The 22,482-nt window shown below is 29.9% G+C and overlaps 1 protein-coding gene across 6 annotated transcripts in view; it reads left to right on the top strand.

Annotated features, from left to right (window-relative positions):
- Positions 1-685: 685 nt before the first annotated feature.
- Positions 686-22,482, top strand: part of LOC142320571 (cytochrome P450 6k1-like) — a 47,861-nt gene continuing 26,064 nt past the window's right edge. For 2 of the 6 annotated variants that reach the window (XM_075358506.1, XM_075358505.1), the window contains exons 1-4: positions 686-860; positions 12,180-12,402; positions 16,732-16,923; positions 21,129-21,261. In XM_075358506.1, the coding sequence (XP_075214621.1) occupies positions 12,185-12,402; positions 16,732-16,923; positions 21,129-21,261 (543 nt within the window). In that variant the 5' untranslated portion in view covers positions 686-860; positions 12,180-12,184. Of the gene's footprint in view, positions 861-2,373; positions 2,585-5,455; positions 5,620-12,179; positions 12,403-16,731; positions 16,924-21,128; positions 21,262-22,482 lie in introns of those variants that run through there. The other 4 variants (XM_075358503.1, XM_075358500.1, XM_075358502.1 and 1 more) reach the window with 4 other exon arrangements.

Raw genomic sequence — 22,482 nt, 5'->3', positions numbered from 1 at the left:
ATAAAACCTATTTCCAAGAATTATAAAATACTTTAATAGCTGTGACAGCTTCAGCGTAGGATAATATACCCAGAAAATTTCAGGATAGAATAAACAATGAAATGAATTGTATAATTACTCAGCACCAGGGATGGGAGATACTGTAAAATAGAGTGAGACTGTGCCTTGGAGAAACCTGAGTAATTAAGTTGTTAGACAGTTGAAAACCTTGATATTACCTAGAACAGTTAAAACTGTACTTATAATAGTTCTTTATACAAATTGTATAATTTTAGTGCATTCTTTCATAACTGTTACCTTTTAATTTTCCTAATAAGTACTTTATTCAGGTCAGAACAAAATTACACATTTTGTAGAATACTGGTTAGCTGTGCAATTCAATTCAAAACTTATTTGCTCCAACATTTGCAGAGGTATCAAGGGAAAATATAAGGAAAACCTTAATCACAACAGAATCACATAACTCAAATAAATATAAGAAAAAGTCCATATCAATATATAAAACAATAATTATATGAAATAATAATAATTCCATCATATGAGTTATAAATAAACAAAATCAGAACAATTTTGAAGAGTTAATTGAGAAATATTTGATACTTTTCAATAGAATTTTAATTGATAGATAAGAAAACTCTATAAATGTGTACATGTTCAACAAAAAGATAAGTTGTTTGTCATTAACCGAATATTAATGTAGAAACTGAACACTTATAACAAATTTTAGAAGAAATTAATCTTACTAGTTAAGTTAGATAATGCTATTGTCATCATATTTAGTTGATAGTTTTTTTTTTAATTTTCCAGGTACAGTATACCAAGCTGAAGCTGCTGATAGAAATAGTTTTTTAAAAAAAGAGGTAAAGCAACAAATATTTATTTATTTATCTTTAACAAATGATTTATATATATATTTTATTGTATATATTTATTGCTAGTATTTTATTTTCATTTCTGTTTCATGTATATATAATGATATACAATTTAAATATATGTATTTGTCTGTATTTGTTAATTATAAAACGTATAACTATATACAATTACGTACATAACATAGAAATTATAGTGAATATTGTAAAAATACACAAAACATTATGACAGAAAACAGTTTTTCTGATCCTAATTCATAATTTTTTAAACAAAAATTATATTATTCATTTTGCTCAGGAGGAATAAAATATTGAATAAATACAATGTCTATGATCTTTTTTTCAGATAAAAACATTACTTTTAGTTTTAAAAAATATTGGTTTTATTAAAACAAGTTAAAAGAATCTTTTTTAACTTGTGAAATTACCTTTAATTTGATTTTATTGTTGTCTATGTATGATATGTTTAAAATTAAAAAGGGTAGAATTTTTTTAAATTTTAGTTTTAATTTATCCTCTTTTAAGAAAAAGTATTCTTCATTCACATTTATTGAAATTTCTTTAAAAACTAAAGGTTCTAAACAGAAAATAAGTCACAAAAAATCAAAAGCTTATTTAATATTTTTATAATCTAGTTTTGTTTTTGTATTTATCAATTAATCCAAAACTGACAAGAGTTATAGCCCAAAATTCCAGAAATACATCAACAATCTGAAAATTATTATTATTTGACTTGGTTAAAAAATGTTTACTATCAAGACAAAGTATATGACCTTTTTTAATCTTTCTTATACATTGTATGTCTGAAAAGTTCCCGAATTAAATTAATAAAAATACAGATTTAAAGTTAAACGAATTTTCCCACATCAGCCCTCTACATAGAACCTTTCACTAGTTATATACTCTTTCTTTCTTTTCCTGTTTAGCCTCCGGTAACTACCGTTCAGACAATACTTCAGAGGATGAATGAGGATGATATGTATGAGTGTAAATGAAGTGTAAAGTCTTGTACATTCTCAGTTCGACCATTCCTGAGATGTGTGGTTATATACTCTAAAAGTGTGGTTATATTCTCCACACTTTTAATCACTTTGTGGGATCGCCTTCAACTGCTTGGTGCAAGGCCTTGCACCATTGACGGTCGGAATGTCGTCTTTCATATTCAACTTGAGTTTCAGGAACAGAAAATAGTCTGCTGGAGCCAATTCGGGTGAATAGGGCGGATGAGATAAGACGATGATCTGATTTGCGGCATAATAACGTGTTAAAACTGTTTTTAAGTCGAACACAAAATATTATCGCGCTTCTCTTTTCCATGTCGCGAGCTCGCACAAGGTCACATGCACACAACGTACGCGGCCGAATATAACTCAAGACTGGAGTGACAAAATGTGATGAAATTTTGTGCTCAAACTCATCAGACATCGTTCTACATAGTTCCTTGGTTGTCCGAGAGATGACGGTACTTGTATCGACTATAGAAATTTAGTTCGGGAATTTTCAGACCTACTGTGTATAAACCAAATGAGTTATCTAGAACTAAATATATTATTGTGTAAAAGAGTTTTAATAATGAAAAAAAGTTTGTTTAATGTAATTTTTTATAAATATTAAGTTTTTAAAATTTGTTAACTATTAGATTAACCTGTGATAACATTATCTTGGCGACAAGAACATTGGAAAACTATACGGTCGGCAATTATATTTTGTATGTGGTATGTAGAATAACTTGGTCTTTTTTTTAAATAAACTTTAATAAAATTCATAAAACCTACTAAAATTTGAAGTGCCACATCGTAATTTATGTAATGTAAAAGATATTAAAATATAAATATCTGATGTGGACAATACATGTACTTCCTTGTACGCCTATTAAATTAGATTTACACTTTTTTTTAAATGAAAAGTATATAAAATTTAATTTCATAAAAAACCTCTGATACTTTTTCATTTTTTCTTATCTTTTTGTTATTATTGAATTATTATTTATCGTAAAAGGGGTTTTTTTTTACAATGAGAGGTTAATAATTATTTATAAATCTATATGTTTAAATTAGAAAAAAGTTGAAAAAAATTATAGGTTATGAAGTCTGATTCGAACCGTTGTGGCTTCCCCTAAGATCCAAATATTTCACTAATTAAAATTTTATTTGGTTGAAACTCTGGAACCAGTGAAAATAAGTATCACTTATGACATATCGTTGAAAAGCTCTCAATGAGAGCTTACTACTGCAGTTAAGAAAAAGTCCGAAATCCAAAATCTTTTCGATTTTGGGATTTTTCGGACACTTTTAGTCCAGTCGATTGCAATTAAAAGGGAAGGTGCACTACTAGATCTTACAACAATCCTAAATCCAAAATTTCAACATCCTACGGCTAATCGTTTTTGAATACAGTACAAACGTAACGCCGAAACTAGAAAAATGGATTCAGGGATGATCAAAATGGATATTTCAGTTGAAATCTGAAAACCGAAATTTTTCGCGATCACAATACTTTCTTTATTTCGTACAAGGAAGTAAAAATGAGTAACTATTACATGAAGGATAATTAAACTTATTGAAAATGAGATGTGTTGTATCCATTTATCAAATTCTAAAGTTTATTACAACCATTCATGAACAAAGTGAAAAAAAATACTAAATATAAAAAAATGAAGAATTAAACATTTAAAATATATAAAATTATTTTAAAAATCTATTTTTTTAAATCAATCATACCATCATTTAGATGAGGAAAGGTTCTTCTAAACAATGTATTAAACTTATTTTTTACGATGATATTTGTTGACAAATTGAAAAACTGAATTTATTGCACAAAAAAAAACAAATTGTAGTAAAACCACATAGGATTTGGTTATTTGAGGAACTGCTCATGTCAATATGAACAAGTTAAAGGTTTTTTCCAGATATCCTGCTAACATTACTTTGATGTAGGTTCTTTTCACGAAGTAAGCTGAATATCACAGGTGAAGAACCTGTGAAAACATTATCTTGACAACAAAAAAATTGGAAAACTATATGGTCAACAATCATGTTTTGTATCTGGTATGTAGAATACCTTGAAATCTTTTTTAAAACAAACTTTAATAAAATTCATAAAACCATACTTAAATTTGAATAGCCACATCATAATTTATGTAATAAAAATGATTTTATGTAGGAAATATTGTAACATAGAACGAATAACATTGGAAGTATTCATAAGATGCAAACTGTATATTACAAAATTTATGTAAAAAATTAAAAATGCTAGAATAACAAAAAAACAAAATTGTAAGAAACTGAATATGATTTAAAACTATTTTTATTAAAACTTAAAAATTTATTTTTTATAAAAAAATTTTTCTTAGACCCTTTTGTTTTCAATTAGATAAGATGAGAAAAAATCAGTCTTGCTTTCTTTTGTAAAACAATTAGTTAATTTTTAAAAACTCGAATAATAATTTTGTTTATCAATAATGTGCAAAACATAGTAGTCATATGTAACTGTGCTCAGCTTCAAAAGAAGTTAGTAAAATTATTTTGAACTTTTATTCAAAATGGTTGGATCATTCACTAGCCAGAGTTTAATCGAATAACTTATCAAATATACACAAACAAGATTTGAAATTTTGAATTTACATATATTGATATGTATATTCCCTAAATCACTCAATACACTATTGAAATATAGAAGAAAAGGTTCTTATTTTCAGGATTTCTATTTTTAGATTAACAAATTTATTTTGGGAGATTTCAGGGTAGTTTTATTACTCAACATTTAAGAGTATACACCAATAAATCAGTATTTTTATTTAAAAAAGTATACACTTACAAAAAGGTAATTTTTTTCTCTCTAGAGAATGAATTTACATGAATGTGTGTGTGTGTGTGTGTTGGGATGTAATATTACTACTTATAACAATGCTAATGAAAAGTTGTAACTATTATGAACATAATGGAAGAGTTGAATTCCAGCCACAAATTTAGGTTTTTCATTAAATTATATTTTCCTCATAAGAGCATATTAAGAAACACATCATTTTTGATGCCCAGTTTCTTTTGGGGTGTAATATTTGCGTACGTATCAACTATCAATAATTTAAGACTATAATCATATTTGTGTTAAATTAATGTACCACATTAAAGTACATATTTAAAAGTATTTACAGATTTTTAACATTAAAAATAAAAATAAAGTGCATGAGCTAACATTTATTGACCTAGTATTAAAACTTACATGTGTATTTTATATTAACTATTTACGCATCGAGAGAACTATTTTTTTTTAATTTTGGACATTCATGAAATGATAGAGGGAAAAGACAACATTAGAATCAAAATTCTGAGAAAATTTAAAATGCAGCATGTATACCATTTAATAATATACCAGATGGTAGACCAGTTGGTTTTTTTATAAGTAATTCATATCAATATCATAAAATACAAAGAAAAAAGTTAAAATTAAATTGTTTGTAATCAGGAGCAATCTTTTCACAACAAGACCTTTAAACTAATAACACCAATAAAAATGTTGTCCTTGAAGATCAATCTCATAAATTAGATAGCACAGTTGAATTTTTATTCCAGTGTAATATTCTTTATGATAAAGATTGCATATACTAGTAATAACCTTTTTGAAATTTGCTTCACACAGTTATTATTGGTAAAGATTAATACAAATTCAATTTAACAAAGCTATTTATGTAATCATTTAATTTGGCATATGTAATTATATAACATAACTGAGAACAGATTTGAATCCAAAGGTAAGAAATTACATTCCTGTGATGATATGAAAAAGCATGATATTTTAAAAATATAAAAGTTTAATCAAAATTTTTAAGTTATGGCATGCTTATATCAACTTATGATGAATTTCTCCTTTTTCAAAACTTTTAACATTTTTTTGAAGACCAATGCTGTTGTGTAAAAAAGCATTCTGTTATATTATAAAGTTGGTGATTAAGCAATTTAAATATCGCACTGGTATTTTTTTTAAAAATAATTATAACTTTTAATTTTATAATTAATAATTATAGTGTAACTAATGTGTTCTTATTTATTTTCCTTTTTTACTATAAAATATATATTAATCAGATTACTGTTTTAGGTAGATTTCATAAGAAAGCTACTTATTGTAGTGGGTTCCATGTTTCAACTTCCAGAAAATTTTGAAATATCTTCGCGTTTCACGTCCTCCAGACCCCAAAACCACCATCAGCTCAAAAGTTTATATTTACATATATTTCACTTTCTTGTGGACACGATAACTGCTGTAATTTTGCACCAATCATTTGCAAATTGTTCCCTAAAAATAACTTGTCCCAAAATCTCAGTTGAGTTCGTTAACGACCAAAATCAAACCTTGGGGGTGGAAAAAACAAAATATCGCTATAATTTTCTTATTAAGTAAAATATTGAATTCATTTACAAATGCTACTATTCTTTGGATAAGGACCTAAAACCTATCTAACCAAATTTTTTGATATCACCTACCATTGGCCCAGGGAGTTGAAAAAATGGTGATTCAAAGACAAAAAAGAATCATACCTCCCTTAATAGGAACCATCGAATCGGTTTAAACTGGTTGTTAGTCCTCTAAATATTACCTAAAACTTTTGTCTGAAACAACTTTTGATATGGCCAACCCTTACAGTAAGGGAAGACCAAAATTTTGCTGGAATTGTAAGATGGGGCTTGTCGTATGCTAAACATGTTAAACTTTTCTTCACAGCAACCATTGTTGTATTGAGTAAATTTTTAATTTTTCTTAACTTTAAGGTGGAAATCTTTTTTATCCCCTCCTTAGCTGCAGTTAAATCTATCTCCGCTTTCCGGCATGCCGAAAGGGAATTTTTAATTTTAATCAAATAACTTTTTTTTTCATGTTCTGTATATTAAAAATGTATATCTATTGCAGTTTTAAAAAAACAATTTTTACTGAAAATTACAAATAATTATCATCATACATGTAGTTTATTCATATGCTATAGATGATCTCTGAGTTTTACAATATTAAAATACTTTAAATTAAGTTGTAATTCATTGTTTTAGTTAAAAATCATGAAAATGATGTTTTACTTTGAACCACATAAGAAAATGAGATCTTGTTTTATTATTCCAAATTTTTTTAAAATAATGTAGTCAATACCTTTAAAAAAATTGTCATTTAGTCAATTAAATTTCCATAAATAAAAAATCATTGTCAAATTTGATGTTAATACAATATTTATTTATCTCTTTACTACAACTACTACAAATTAAAATTACAACAAAATCTTACTGAAGTTCTAATGAACATTTTTAATTATAAAATCTAAAATATCTATTTAATCACAATTCCAAATCATAAATAACACTTACAAATACAATTAAAAAAAAAAATCTGATGTGGATACCAGATGACTTCCTTTTACACCTATTAAATTACACATACACATTTTTTGCTGCATTTCATTTAAACATATTTCATTTGAAAGTGAAATATGATCCTACAATTCTTTAATAAAGTGGACAGTTATACAATTGCTGAAATATTAGTTTTTATTAACATCAAATATTTATACAATTACTGGCTGACCCGGCAATACTTCGCCATTGCTAGATTTCAGTATGTATATAAATTAAATCAGCAGAAATGAGTTTAATAAAACATTAAAAACTGAACATTACGGAACATCAGAAAATTTAAACATTTCTTTATCCCTATTTCACTCTTTCAATCTTCACCCCTTCCCCCTCTTCCCCTTTTTCTGTTCTTCCGTTTTTCGCAGAAATATTTCTTTTCATCATATTTATTCTGAATATGAGCCAAATCGGACTATAAATACAATTTTTTGAAATATCTCGACCCCAGTGCCACCTAGAAACCTTAGAAACCTTCACGGGCGTGCGCACAACTCACAAACAAACATTCATATAACACACATAAGATTAATTCAATAATATTTCATTAAATATTAGGATAAAGTAAAAGTCCCTTTATTGTTTACTAGATCAGTATTTTAGTATCTTCGTGAGTTGCCGATTAACAAAATTTTCAGATTTCTGGTGTGTCGTATAAAAAAAGTTAATAATAATTAAACTATTCCGTTTATTGAACTCCTGTATACTGGTTACAAAGGTTAATTTCGATCTTACGGTATAAAATATTAAGTTTTTATTATTGGATTATTTGGATCATACAGGAAAAACAAAGATAACATGAAGAAATATATCTTAAAAAAACGTCAAGATGAATATAAAGAGGAAGAAAATATTAAGAACAAGAGAACAAAAAAATTAAGAGACGATGATGAATATAAAGTGGAAGAAAATGGTAAAACCAAAGAAAAAATAAAAAGATTAAGACAAGAAGATAAATATAAAGAGGAAGAAAATGTTGCAAACAAAGAAAGAATAGAAAGATTAAGAGAAGATGATAAATATGAAGAGGATCAGTGCTCTACTAACCTATAAAGAAATTCATTATATACTAACTTGAAGATGTAGCTGTGACTTTGACACTTACTTCTGGTACCTTTGCAATATGTAATATCTACCTCCCTAGCAGTCAGGAGTTTACTGTAGAAGGTTAGACAATTGTCCAAACCGTTTCCTCTGATGGGGGATTTTAATGCCCATAGCATCAACTAGGGCTGTAATAGGAACGTTAGGGGTAAGTTAATCGAGAGTCCGGAGCTTGTTTTCGTAAACCTGGGCACACATACACACCTCAACAGCTCATGTTGAACCTTTAGTGCAATCGACCTAACCATATGTGACACCTCATCAGCCCACCTCTACGGATGGGGGGGGTTCCTACAGGAACTACATGGCAGTGACCATTTCCTTATTGAGATAGTGATTAAACACCGCAAAGTAACCAATATTCCAAGAAGAGTGAACTCTAGATGGCTGTTGCAGCACACTGACTGAAATAGATTTAAGGAACTGATTTCTGAAGACGTTGGAGATCTACATCTGACAGGCGACAGAGCACAAATAAATGAATATGTTAGGAACTTTGCGGATTTTGTAATGCGCGCTGCTGAGCTCAGTATACCCAAAACGTCTGGGTTCACTGGTAAAAAACGTATACTAACATCAACCGAGAGTTGAACGCCCCTCTAACCTTGAGCGAATTACAGGATGTACTTGCTAATTTAAAAGTTTTCTAGCCCTGGACCCGATGGAATATTATATGTCTTCATACGGAAGCTCTCAGATGAAGGTCTCCATCACCTCTTACACCTGTTCAACATTATATTGAAGGAAGAAGTGTTTCCAGACATCTGGAGGGCTGTAGTCATCCCTGTGGCTAACCCCAATCGTGACATCATTTTAGCAGAGAACTACCATACGATTGCTTTAACATTCATCCTTTGCAAGGTTGCAAGGTGATGGAGAAGATGATAAATAACAGATTGAAATGGCATCTTGAAAGAATTAAATTCGTCTCCCAATACCAATACGGGTTCAGAGAAAAGAGATCTACCATGGATCACCTAGTATCTATACAGACGTGTGTGAGTCATCTTCTTGCTCTTCTTGGTGATGATCTTCTTGGTGGCTATTAATGGGGTAGCTGATGTGATCACTCCATTGGTAAGAAAAAGTATCTTCGCTGTCGATATCACTATCACCTGTAGAGGGAAGGAAATTGAAACTACTAGGGAAATAATGCAGAATTCCCTGAACTCAGTGCAAAGATGGGTACAGTGTAGTAGTTTCAAACTGTCGGTAACTAATATTGTCTAATACTGTCGGTAAGTATAGATTTATTGTTTTCTCTAGACAGCAGATGGATACAAGAACATGGTGAAATTAAACTTAGGTGAAGATGAGATAAAAAGAACAAACGATATTAAACTTCTACGTGTGACTTTTGATGATAAGCTGACTTTCTCGAGTCGTATTAAATACACTAAGTATGTGTAAGGAGAATTAATGTCCTTAAGCTCATATCATATTGCAACTGGGTTGCTGACAAACTTATTATTCTGAACACGTATAGAAGCATTGTTCTGTCAAAGCTAGAATACGGATCTACTATGCATGACTCTGCGAGAGAAAAAATTCCGGGCTTACTAGACTCCTTGCACAATACCTGCATTCGCATATCAGTAGTGGCATTTGCCACTACCCCTATACCAAGTTTACTGGCGGAATCCTATGAACTCACATCACATTACAGGAGGAAATACCAGGCTATCAAGTACATGATCAGAAAGTCCCGTCTCCCCAACTGCTCATGGCAAACGACCAGGCACGCTCACACTCTACTACTCGAGGGAAAAAAGTCCTTACCGCAGTCTTTCAACCTCAGACTGCTTCGCTATCTCCAGGAACTAGACCTGTCTGTTCTGAGGTTCTCGGAAAAGAAATAGGATGCGGCGGTTCTTGGTTGCACGCATCTCTAAAGATTGAATACTACCAACTGGTAGTCATAAACAGGACCCACGTTACCAGTCTGCTAGAGACCAATTTAGCGAAATGATCATGAAGTATAATGGATACACTCACATCTACACAGACGGCTCTGTCTCGGCCGACGGATGTGGCTGTTCAATTATACTCCCTGACACCAAGATAAGCATAGTACCGAAATATAAGCTTACTGCCTATTCCTCTGCATTCTTTTATGAGGCCTATGCAATTTACTCCGCCTTGAGAGTTATCGAGACCCGTAGTGACGACAGCTTCCTGGTAACTACTGACTTCATTAGTGTACTTTAAATCTTTAGCTGCAGATGATCTGAATCCATCTTTCAAATAATTTATAATACCTTCTCCAGAATAAATAAGACTGTGGTATTGGTATGGGTCGCAGCCATAGTTGCAATCTCGGAAGTGAACGGACTGATAAGACTACCAAGAGAGAGGCAAAGCAGAATTAATATGTGAGAGCAACTTCATGAAAACAGATTACATTATCAGTAGAATTAGTTCTGGCTGCTAAGTCCTCCCACTGTCTTAGATAGCATCCGGAAAATGGGTTCGAGAAACCTTTTATCCCAAACAACAGAAGAAACCAAGCCATCCTAACTTAGCTGAGGATTGGACACACTAGGCTAATCTGTGCCCATCTATTTGACTCTCCTCAGCAGAACCATGAGGTGTGCAATGTAAAATGGTCCGTACACCACTTGCTTATAGATTGCCCAACCTTCGGATCTATTCAACAAAAATTAGACTAGGGTTCAGATGTGAAGTGTTTACTAAACCGGAAGGAATGCATAAAAAGACTGTTGCATTTTCTCTCTCATAGTGGGATGAAAAATGTAATTTAGCGATTTTGCTTAGTTTATGTAATTTAGTGTTTGTTTATTGTTTCTTGTTTTTTGTGTTTATTATTTACGATCATGTAATTACATTAGTTACATTAATGATTAAAATTGTTGATGTGACTATAATAAAAGTATTAAAAATAAAAGAAAAACTAAATTTAAAAATTGTTTTAATGCCAAATTTAATTTAATTTTAATATAGACTAAATGTTTATTCTAATAGTTAAAAGTTAGATTCATAATTTTTTTTGTCTAACTGTTAGCATTTACAATCCCTCATTAGCCAGGGGGGGTGGGGGGGTTTATACCTCATAGGGGACCAAATAAATAAATAAATTTGAGTCATGATGATACCTAACATGTATATAGAGATCCCCAACAAACCCCTCATTAAAGCACACAAAGGTTGAATCCCACATTTATAAGAAAAGATGTATTTTTCCGTGTCAGTAGGTGATTAATATTATTTAAACTTATAAAATTTTCAAACAAAATATTTAAAATAATTATTAATTTATAAAATTATACTTGTGATCTTTTTAGATGAATAAAAAGGTCAGTGGTCAAAAGCAAAGCCTCACATTGCAGACAGTTGAATTGTTACATTTGTATATAAGGAAATTTAACAACACTGCTGAAAGGTCAATACTGACATAATGCTGTCATAAATAAGAATTTTATTTTCTAATTAGCTTTGTTTAAATTTTTTCAGGATATATTTCACTGTTTTTGTAGCTGTTTATTCAAAATTTTGTAATAGTTATTATTATTTGACTGTTTTGTTATTTTCTCGGTACATTTTGTAATAGTGTGATGTATAAACTAAAGCATTTCCAGATCCCAGATACATTTTTTGTTTATTGGTGAAAATCATTTGGATATATTGGTTTCAAGGTTTTCAAACAGGAGTTTCAGTATCGGATTGGCATTGCATTTAATATAATTTTAACAACAAAGATGAAGTTGTTACACCTACCTTTTTTAACTAATTATTAAATTATAGTATATTATTTTATCAGTCTGCTAGAAAAGGTTTTACAAAAATGTTATTTTTGCAGATATTATGACTGGATTTTGGGAGTTGAAAATGTATGACCTGTATTTGCTTGGCCTACCAGCGATTCTCTTCATTCTTATTTACATATATTTAGACAGGACATATAGTTATTGGACAAGAAGAGGAGTACCACAAGTAAATCCTACTTCATACATTTATGGAAATGTCAAAAACATGTTTTATGGAAAAGAATTTGGTGGGGTTGGCTACCAAAAGATTTACAAGTAAGTAAATATTTAATAAAGAAAGGGATAAGGAACATCCTTGAATTACTCTTATTTATTATACTGCTTCTTTCTTTGATTATTTATGCTCTTTGATTATTACTGTTGCAGTTTGGTTCCTGTATACATTAGCAACTGTTCTTCTATCTCTATACTTGAACCCTAATTTTTTTTAAAATGCGAAACATTTTATTCCAGACTACATTATTGAATGCCTTTTCTAAGTCTAAGCCATATATGTTAGTTTGTTTATCTTTAATCTTCCTTCTACTATTAATCTGAGTGCTAAAATTGCTTCCCTTTTCTCTATACTTTGCCTGAAACCAAATTGGTCTTCTCCTAACACTTCTTCTACTCTCCTCTCAATTCTTCTGTACAGAATTCTAGTTAAATTTTTTTATACATGAGTAGTTAAGCTAATTCTTCATATTTATCTGCTCCTACTTTCTTTAGTATCATGACAATAACACTCTTTTTGAAGTCTGATGGAACTTCCCCTTTTTCATAAATATTATACACCAGTTTGTGTAATCAATCTAATGCTTGCTCACCTCCACTACGCAGTAATTCTGCAAGCATCCTGTATGTGACAGGAGATTTTTCCCATTCAAATCCTTTAATGCTCTTATCAGATTCAGATCTCAGTATTGTATCTCCTTTTTCATTCTCTTAGACTTCCTGTTCTTCCCCTATAACACCAATTTCTAATTTATTTCCACCCTATAATTCTTCAATATATTCCACCAACCTATCAACCTTTTCTTTTGTATTATAAATCGGTCTACCATCTTTATTTAACACATTATTAGATTTTAACTTATGACCACAAAATTCTTTTTAACTTTCCTGTATGCTCCATCTGGTGTTTTACCAGTGATCATTTCTCTTTCCAATTCTGAACACTTTTCTTTAATCTTCTTTCACTAATTTACACTTCCTATTTATAGTATTTCTTAATTATTGATAGGTCCTTTTACCTTGTTCATCCCTAGCATTCTTATAATTTCTACGCTCATCTATCAGCTGCAATATATCCTCTGACATTCAAGGTTTTCTACCAGTTCTCTTTGTTTTCCCTAAGTTTGCTTCTGCTGATTTAAGAATTTCCTTTTTAACATTCTCCCATTCTTCTTCTATATTTTGTACCTTATCATTTTTATTCAGACCTCTTGCAATGTCCTCCTCAAAAATCTTCTTTACCTCCTCTTCCTCAAGTTTCTCTAAATTCCACCAATTCATCTACCACCTTTTCTTCAGCTTTCTAAACCCCAATCTACATTTCATTATCATCAAATTATGGTCACTATCAATGTCTGCTCCTGAATATTGTTTGCAGTCGGCGAGTTGATTTCTAAATCTTAGCTTCACCATGATATAATCTGATACCTTGCAATATCATCCAACTTTTTCCATGTGTATATTCTTCTATTGATATTTAAACTGGGTGTAGGTAATCACTAAATTATTCTTCATGCAGAACTCAATAAAACAATCCCGCTTTCATTTCTTTTCCCCAGCCTGTATTCACCCAGAATATTTCCTTCTTTGCCTTTTCTGATGCTTGCATTCCAGTCTCCAACTATTATTAACTTTTCATCCCCTTTTATGCGTTTAATTACTTCATCAATTTCTTCATATACACACTCTACCTCATCATCATCATGGTTACTTGTAGGCATTTAGATGTTAACAGTTGTCGGTTTAGGTTTTGATTTTATCCTGATTACAATGATTGTATCGTTAAGCTTTTTGAAATATTCTACTCTCTTCCCTATCTTCTTGTTCATTACAAAACCTACTTCCTGCCTGCCCTTTATTTGATGCTGAGTTAATTATTTTAAAATCACCTGACCAAAAGTCATTATCTTCTTCCTACCAAACCTCACTAATACCTACTACATCTACATTTAACCTACCCATTTCCCTCTTTAAATTTTTTAACCTATCAACCTTTTTTGGACTTCTAACATTCCATGCTCTGACTCACAAAATGTTATTTTTTAATTTTATGGTGACCCCCTCCTTAGCAATTACCACCTGGAGATCCGAACAGGGGACTAGTTTACCTCCAGAATATTTTACCAAGGAAGGCACCTCCATCTTTGTTACATGAAAATGCAGAGAATATATTTTCTTGGAAAAAAACAGCTGTAGTTTTCCATTGCTTTCAGCTGCACAGTACTCAGAAGAATGAGTGATGTTGATATGGCTGTTTAAATCTTCCTGACCTACGTCCTTAACAGCTACTGAAAGAGCTGCTGCCTTCTTTCAGGGATCTCTTGTTCAGGATAAACAAAAAACTACTTGATCAATCTGAAACAAATTTTAACCCTTGTTTCTTGGCATAACTGAGAAGTTTTTTTGATATAAAAAATTTTTGTTTAATAATAATGGGCTTCCTGTGAAGACTGCGTGTGAGGCTAGAGTGGTGAGGTATGCGAGCACTTCATGGGAGGCTAAACCAATCATCACCGTCAACTGGTAACAAACGGAGTGCCCCTGGAGCGCTGTTTTGGGAGATGCAATGGGGTGCTCTTGTAATATCTGTGCAAACAATCTTCCAATTTTCAATATTCAAAAGGGGTATTTGTTAGTAGGTTGAAGTCTAACTTTTGCATACATCAGGTACACTCTGGATCTAACAGATCACAGTTATTCGGAAGTGTTATCAAAAAATTAAAAATTATTTATTAAAACGTGTAAATAATAAATAATCCATTACAGTGCTGCACTTCTCATAAAGTCCCTAAGTGGCAAACAGCTAAATTCTCAAGTTCCTTTCTTACAGCGAGCTGCTCCCAAGATATTTTTCAGTAGAGATATTTTCAATAGAGGTCTTATTGAAATCTAAGACAACATATAATGAATGATTCAAAATCAATACCAAGCAGAAACTACTGAAGATAAATTGATGAAAATTTGAATACTTGTTCTTACAGTGAAACTGCACGCTAAGAAAGGCTTTTTAGAAATTCCCAGTTTAAAGGGGTAAAATAGAATAACAATTAAATTTACTATTTTTTTAATTTCTCGGTAACAAATGAAGACATCAGCTTGATTTTTTCTGGTGTAAACTTCATGTGAATATCTAAAATCTAATTTCTACATTTATAAATTCTGAGTTTCAAGGATTAAAATTGATTTTTGAATTTTTTTGAAACCCGGCTACTTTTTTCATTTCTCTGAAACAAATGAAGAAATCAAACTGAATTTTGGTAAGTATAATCTCATGTGAATGAACCAATTTCTAGATTTTTTAAATTTGACCTAGAAAGGGGGTGAAGAAAGGTAAAAATATTTTGAACAATGACTATAAATTTCCCCAATACCGATTGTACTAAACAAGATATTCAGTGGATTTGGGCTTACAAATACTCTTCAGATACATATTTAAAAACTATTTTCGGATTTCTTTTAATTACAGTTATTTTAAGGGATGCAAAGGTATACAATGCTGTGGCCCAATCAACACAGCCACTGCTACTGTTATTGTATGTGTGATTGGCTGCACCTGCCTCTGGTTACTTGACTAAAATAAAAAAATAAAAACATAGACTGCTATGGGAAATAAAAGTAACCATATAGTACAGGCGAAGCTGCAACAGGGAGCTAGTTATTCATAAAAGTAAACTACTACTTTTATAAAACAGGAATTTACAAAATGGTACTTCAAATATTCATAAAAATCAATTTTCCACAACTGAATAAAGAGAGGTATGTTTACTAATCTCAGTCACTAATAAATGTTTTTATCTTAAATATCTCTATATTCTTTTTAAGTAAAATTAATCAAAATTTTTAATGATTTTAATCTAAATTTCTATATTTTCATTCATGCATTCTGTTGAAGCAGGTATCTCTTGTAAAAGTGCTAAGCATAGTAGAAAATAAAAAATAAACTTATACCAGTTCATTTATAATAAATTACAATCAGTATGTAGCGAGAGAATTACATTATTCTACAAGAATGAAATTTGCTGGGCTATTAATTTATTAACATTAAATATTGTATATAAAATATGCTTTCAAAAAGAATAAGATTATGCTTACAGAATGAACACTCATGGATAAAATGTTACAAGAGAAAATTTAAATCATTTCTTACCGTAGAAAAACATTCATCTAAGTTGTCATGATTTTCAGATATCTCCTTCAAACATAAATAACTACCAACCAGTAAAACATCTACATATGCGTTAATTACAACATGATGTTTTTAATCTGCAGAAACAATAAAATAGTGCATTCTAGGTGTAATATACTATTATCTGTTATTTTTCTTTAACTGAACATCATTTACTATATTATATTTATTGCGTTAATTTTTAGCGAGTTAAAAGGTCATCCAGCTGGTGGATTTTATGAATTTATAAATCCAGTACTTATGGTACGTGATCCTGACCTAATACAAACTGTCCTGGTTGAAAAGTTTAAGTATTTTCAAGATAATAAATTTCGCTACGAGTTAAATAATCCTGATGATAGTGCAGGAACTCACCCGTTTTTCACATCAGGAGCCAGGTAAGTCTTAAATTATGATAAAAATATTAAAGTATAAATTTTATTAATTCAGCTTCCAATAAAAAAGTAGTAACATTCATTTGGTAAAGGATAAAATTGAAAATTCCAACCTCTTACAAAATTACAATCATCCATTAAATCAAGAATATCACAGGAAAACACAACCTAAGAATATCAAAGATTCCACATAGAGATAGGCCTTTTTCAGAAGCATAGTAAAGCTTAGATCAAGCTGTCTTTACATTTATTAAATCCTGATTCATTTCACTAAAGTCCCTAAAAGTTACATTTTAGTGATACAGTAAATATGAACAAGTGAGAATGAAGAGTAAGGATTCCTTTAACTTTATTTCTCTTATATGCTAAATACTTTAAGAAAGAAAATACATTAAATAAGATTAATTAATTTGAAAATTATGCATCAGAACTACAATGGTTGTAGGTGAACTGATGTTAAATACAAATCATTACAGAAATTGGCATGGACATTTTCAAGATAACAAGTATGGTATAAGGAAAGTGACAAGTGAAGAGGTTTCCACTACTCTTATTGCTGAGCCAAACATACTGTATAGATATACTGTGATCAGAAAAATATTCTTGAGATCAAATTAAAATATAAATTCTTTTCTAGATACATGTAATTATTGTTTTTCTAGATCTTTTCAGGATTTTTATGTAACCCACCAGACTGGTGGGTTACATCCTCATCACAAATCAATTGATTTTGAAGTCAAGAGTTCTAAGGTTCAAATCCTAGTATAGGCAGTTACTTTTATACAGATTTGAATACTAGATCTTGGATTCTGGTGTTCTTGGTGGTTGGGTTTCAATTAACCACACATCTCACGAATGGTCGACCTGAGACTGTACTAGACTGCACTTCATTTACATTCATACATGTCATCCTTACTCATCCTCTAAAGTAATACCTTACAGTGGTTCCAGAGGCTAAACAGAAAAGAAGAGAAAAGATTGTTATGTGCCTCCTTCACACAAAGCACACAAAGCACTTTTTTTACTGGTGCCTATATTAAATATCTAGGAACGTCTGTAATATCGATTATTGACTGGTATTTGTTTATCCTTTTTCTATACTTTTATGTGTTTTAGATTAAAATATTACATTCATAAATTTGTCTGTTAAAGTCAATTTGACTGTTGAAATTGTGCTTTTTTGGATAAAAGCAATTGTGTGAAATTTGTGTATTATGGGTAAATTTTCATGTTGTGGTTAATACTTTTGCATGGATGTCTATTTCTAAAAGATAAATGTCAATGTTGTCTACTACAATGTTTATATGTATTTTTTTTTTTTTTTTGTAAATACTGCAGAATGTACGTATAGCCTGCCCAATATAATTTTATCATCATTGCAGTTAATTATAATTCTTGGGTGGTTGTATTTGTCAGTGACTATTTTTTTTAGTTGATCTCTAAATTTTGTGTTGTTTTAAAAGTAACACAGAACCTCCTTTTCTTAAAATTTTAGCAATTTTGTACAATTTATGATGTTATGTATTTGTACTACTAAGTTTGTTCTATATTTTGTGCAGCACGTTGTTCATAAGTGTGGAAGAGTAGCCATTAACTCATGTTTTATTTTATTGATTTCTTCAATGTTGTCAGCTGAAAAGTATGTATATTAGACAATGGAAATGCAGAAAAAAGTAACATGTCTGAAATAGCTGCATGTACATGGAGTCTTTTCAAACATCATCATTCCACATATCAAGTCTTTCTAAGTGGGATGAGAAGTCTGAGATATTTAATGGATGTGTAGGCTGGAGTGAGCTTTCTATATATTTTTAAAGTTTGCCTGTTATTTTGATTATGATTTTTATCAAGAAAGAACTTCATAATTAACTCCAGAAAAATATTCTAAAATAATAATTACTGTGTAATATGAAAGTGTCAGCTTCTGATTTTGTTTTCCTATTATAAAGTGATAGTTATAAACACTTCCTGTTTATAAAGTTAAAAATTAATTGTTAGCTTTTATTTTTCACATAAAAAAAATTAATTCCCTGTTTCTATTCACATCTTCAAATTTATGTGATGAATCATTTGATGAATTTGTGTGATAATCATCTACTGTTTAGGCAAAATGATTGAAATTTTTAAGAAGCATGATAGGAAAAACAAAAAGATAAGTAAGAACTGTTGGAAAAAGTGAAGACCAAGGATTCAGAACACTGCAGAAGATAAATTGAGTAGAACAGATTAGTGTAGACCGGACACTTACCAGTAATGCCAAGTAAGACAGCTGTGAAAGAGGTTTTTATTTTAAATGAAAAATATCTAGAGTAAGACTAAGAAAAGGATGATTAGACTCTCTAAAGACCTGGAAGAACGAACAGTGGTGGGAAATCTAAAATGAGGATTAGAGAAGAAACAGAGTTAAGTAGAAGTCTTGGTTTACAGCCATTCTCAAGAATGATGATGAAAAAATTAATTGAAAAAAATGAGTAATAGAAGGGAGGTATTTAGGGAATATTAGCACAAGAAAGCAGAACCTTCAAACAGAAAACAAATTGACTAATATCTAATGCATGTTTAGAAATTTTTTAATTTATTTGTAAGAAATGAAGTGCTATATGGTTACACAAAACATAGACTATATGAATGTAGAAAGGAGTCTATTTGAAAAGCAAAGTATAGAGGGATTGGAATTTGGCCATGTAGAAGAATGTTAAGAATTGAATGAGTTAAAAAAGCTTGAATTTAAGATGTTTTAAAAAAAATTGAAAAAACCTTGTTTATTCTTACTGAAAGAAGAATAAAGTAGAAGTTTGTATAATAAGATTTGTAAGAATAAGGTGGATAATTGCACGTTAAGATTCACCAAGGTTAATTTATTTACTAATAGAAGAAAATATAGATGGTAAAAATTGTACAAGAGATTTTATAACCTTATTTTAGTCTGCATAAGAGCAAAAATTGAAGTTTATTATTTATTTAAATTTATTTTATGTAACTGTATTCTTATTTCATTTAGAATAATTTTATACTTATATCACAATTCCTTCAGTCACATTTGTGACCATTTTTAATCACTAATTGCAAAAAGACAGTAACACAAAAGATAAAAAAGGTACAATTTAACAATAAATAACAAGAGACTTATTAAAGTTTTCTTCTACATATTGTAAAATAACTGTCAAAGGATACCTTCCAAGTACAGACGACTCTAAAATGTAGTTTTAAATTTCCCAGTACTTTGAAATAGGATTTCAAACAAAATACTGCATGCTCTGAATACTCTGATAATGAACAAGAAAACATGTTGACCATAATAATTTCCATTTAATTTTTATGGTTGAAATAAATATACAAATACAGCATTCTTATTAAATTAATTATATATTTCTTTGTCATGGGTAATAATCTTATTTCTCTTCTTTTTATGTATCTGGAGTGGTTCTCTGTTCTTAATCAATAGCTGACAGAAAGTATTGTGACTTACCAGATGAAGGAGTATATACTCCTTCATAGGAGTAACTATGCTTATCATAGTTTATGTTAGTTTATTCAGTCATACTCGCACCAATTTCTTGTACAAATTAAAACATTTTGTGCTGTTTTATAATTAAAACGTATTTGTAAAGCTACAATTAATTAAAAGGATTCATTTTTTTAATAAATACTATATGTTCATCAATGTGATCCAACATGTCATGGCAGTAAAAGAATTACTTGAATCAAGATAAGAAGACTCCAGTTTAAGGTGTTACAGTATTTCACTTTTCACTAAAACCTTTTTGTTGACGAAAAACATACTAAAAACAAATTAAGATTTCTTTCAGTAATAATCGTTTATAAACAATGTTTGTTTTAAAAAGCTATTCATTTTTTAGCTTTGTTTTCTTAACTGTGTTAAAAGAATCTTATATAATTTTTTATCCTTATGTTTTAAATTTGAAATAAAATAAAATCAGTTAATACTTACTTTATAAAAAAATTTTTACAATCAAATACGCAATACTCTATCATAATTTTTTAGTAATATGACAGGAGCTGGTATTTATATGGGAAAGCAGTAAAAATTTAAATATATACCTTTACTGTGCTTCACATTACTCATAAATATCAAATCAAAGTTGATGCATGTTAGGAAAAAATGTATAAAATGAAATCCATAAAACATAACAGTTCTGTAATCTATAAAAAATAAAATTACATCAACTAATTTATAATGTTTTCAGATGGAAGGAGGTAAGATCAGTTATTAATCCAGGCTTCACACCAAACAAATTAAGAAATTTGGAAGATATTGTTCAATCAGTGTACAAAGATGCATCCAAATATTTAGAAAAAAATAATATGGAAAATATAGAGGTAAAAATCAATAGTATAGTTAACATTTATATAACAATTTTTTAAATTCACCCGGTAGATCTTTCTAGAAATCCACACTAACCTTCAATTTAGGGTATTGAGAAAATAATTTGTTTAGAAATTATATAATATTATGTCATACTAAGAATAAAATTCTAATTTACAACTATAAGCATTAAAAATGACAAAACCAGTCATTAAATAATAAGTTCAATTTTTTTTTTTAATATTTTCAGTTGCTCTTGCAACCAACTTCTAATGATTGGTGCTGTTCATAACTTGGCTCATGTTAAAGATTATGAGGGGTGGTTGCTATTGTTAATGGTGAAAAAATATACTAGCATCCACATCGCAGCTTTACCCGCGCTATATGGTTACTTGCGTTTCCCGTTGCGGCCAATTTTTTTAAAATTGATAAAATAACAGTGGCAATGGCTGTGTTGATTGTTGAGGACAGCGACGATGTACCGTTGCACCCCTTAAAAATTTGAAATTAAAAAAAAACTGAAAATGGTTTTTACATATTTATCTAAAGAGTATTTGCAAGCCCCGGTTTAGTAATTATCTAGTGTAATGTAGTCGGAAAATTTGCAATCATTATTCAGATTTTTTACATTTCTTTACCCCTTCCAAGATCGAATTTCGAAAAATCTGGAAACTGGTTTTTAGATATTTACATGAAAATTAAACACACCAAAAATGAAGTTGATATCTTCATTTGTTAGCGAGAAATTTAAAAAAAAAAATAGCCGGGTTTCAAAAAATATTCAAAATCTATTTTAACCCTTTAAACTCGGAATTTCAAAAATCCTTTCTTAGTGTGCACTTATACCGTAAGAAGAACATGAAAACAAATGTTTATCAATTTATTTTCAATAGTTTTTGCTAGGCGTTGATGAATTAGTCAGTCGGTCAGGACATGTTCTTATATATATTTACACTGTAAGAAATTACTCAAGCAAGTGTTCGAACTGTAATTTTACATTATTATTTATTTATATGCACTACTGAGTCGAACGAACACGTTCTGATATCTATATTCCCCCTCGGTTTACGATTTTGATTTGTAGTAAAAACATTATGACTGATATGTTAACAATACTATTAATGAAATTTTATCTTCTAGACTAGGCAACGTCGTATAAAAGAAGGTGAATACAATTGCCGATTAAACTTATTGTTTTAAGTACCTGTTCGAGAGTTTGCAACTGCTGCGAGGCA

This window comes from Lycorma delicatula, chromosome 2, assembly GCF_047948215.1.
Source record: "Lycorma delicatula isolate Av1 chromosome 2, ASM4794821v1, whole genome shotgun sequence".
Lineage (NCBI taxonomy): Eukaryota > Metazoa > Arthropoda > Insecta > Hemiptera > Fulgoridae > Lycorma > Lycorma delicatula.
This window is presented reverse-complemented; position numbering and strand designations above follow the sequence as displayed.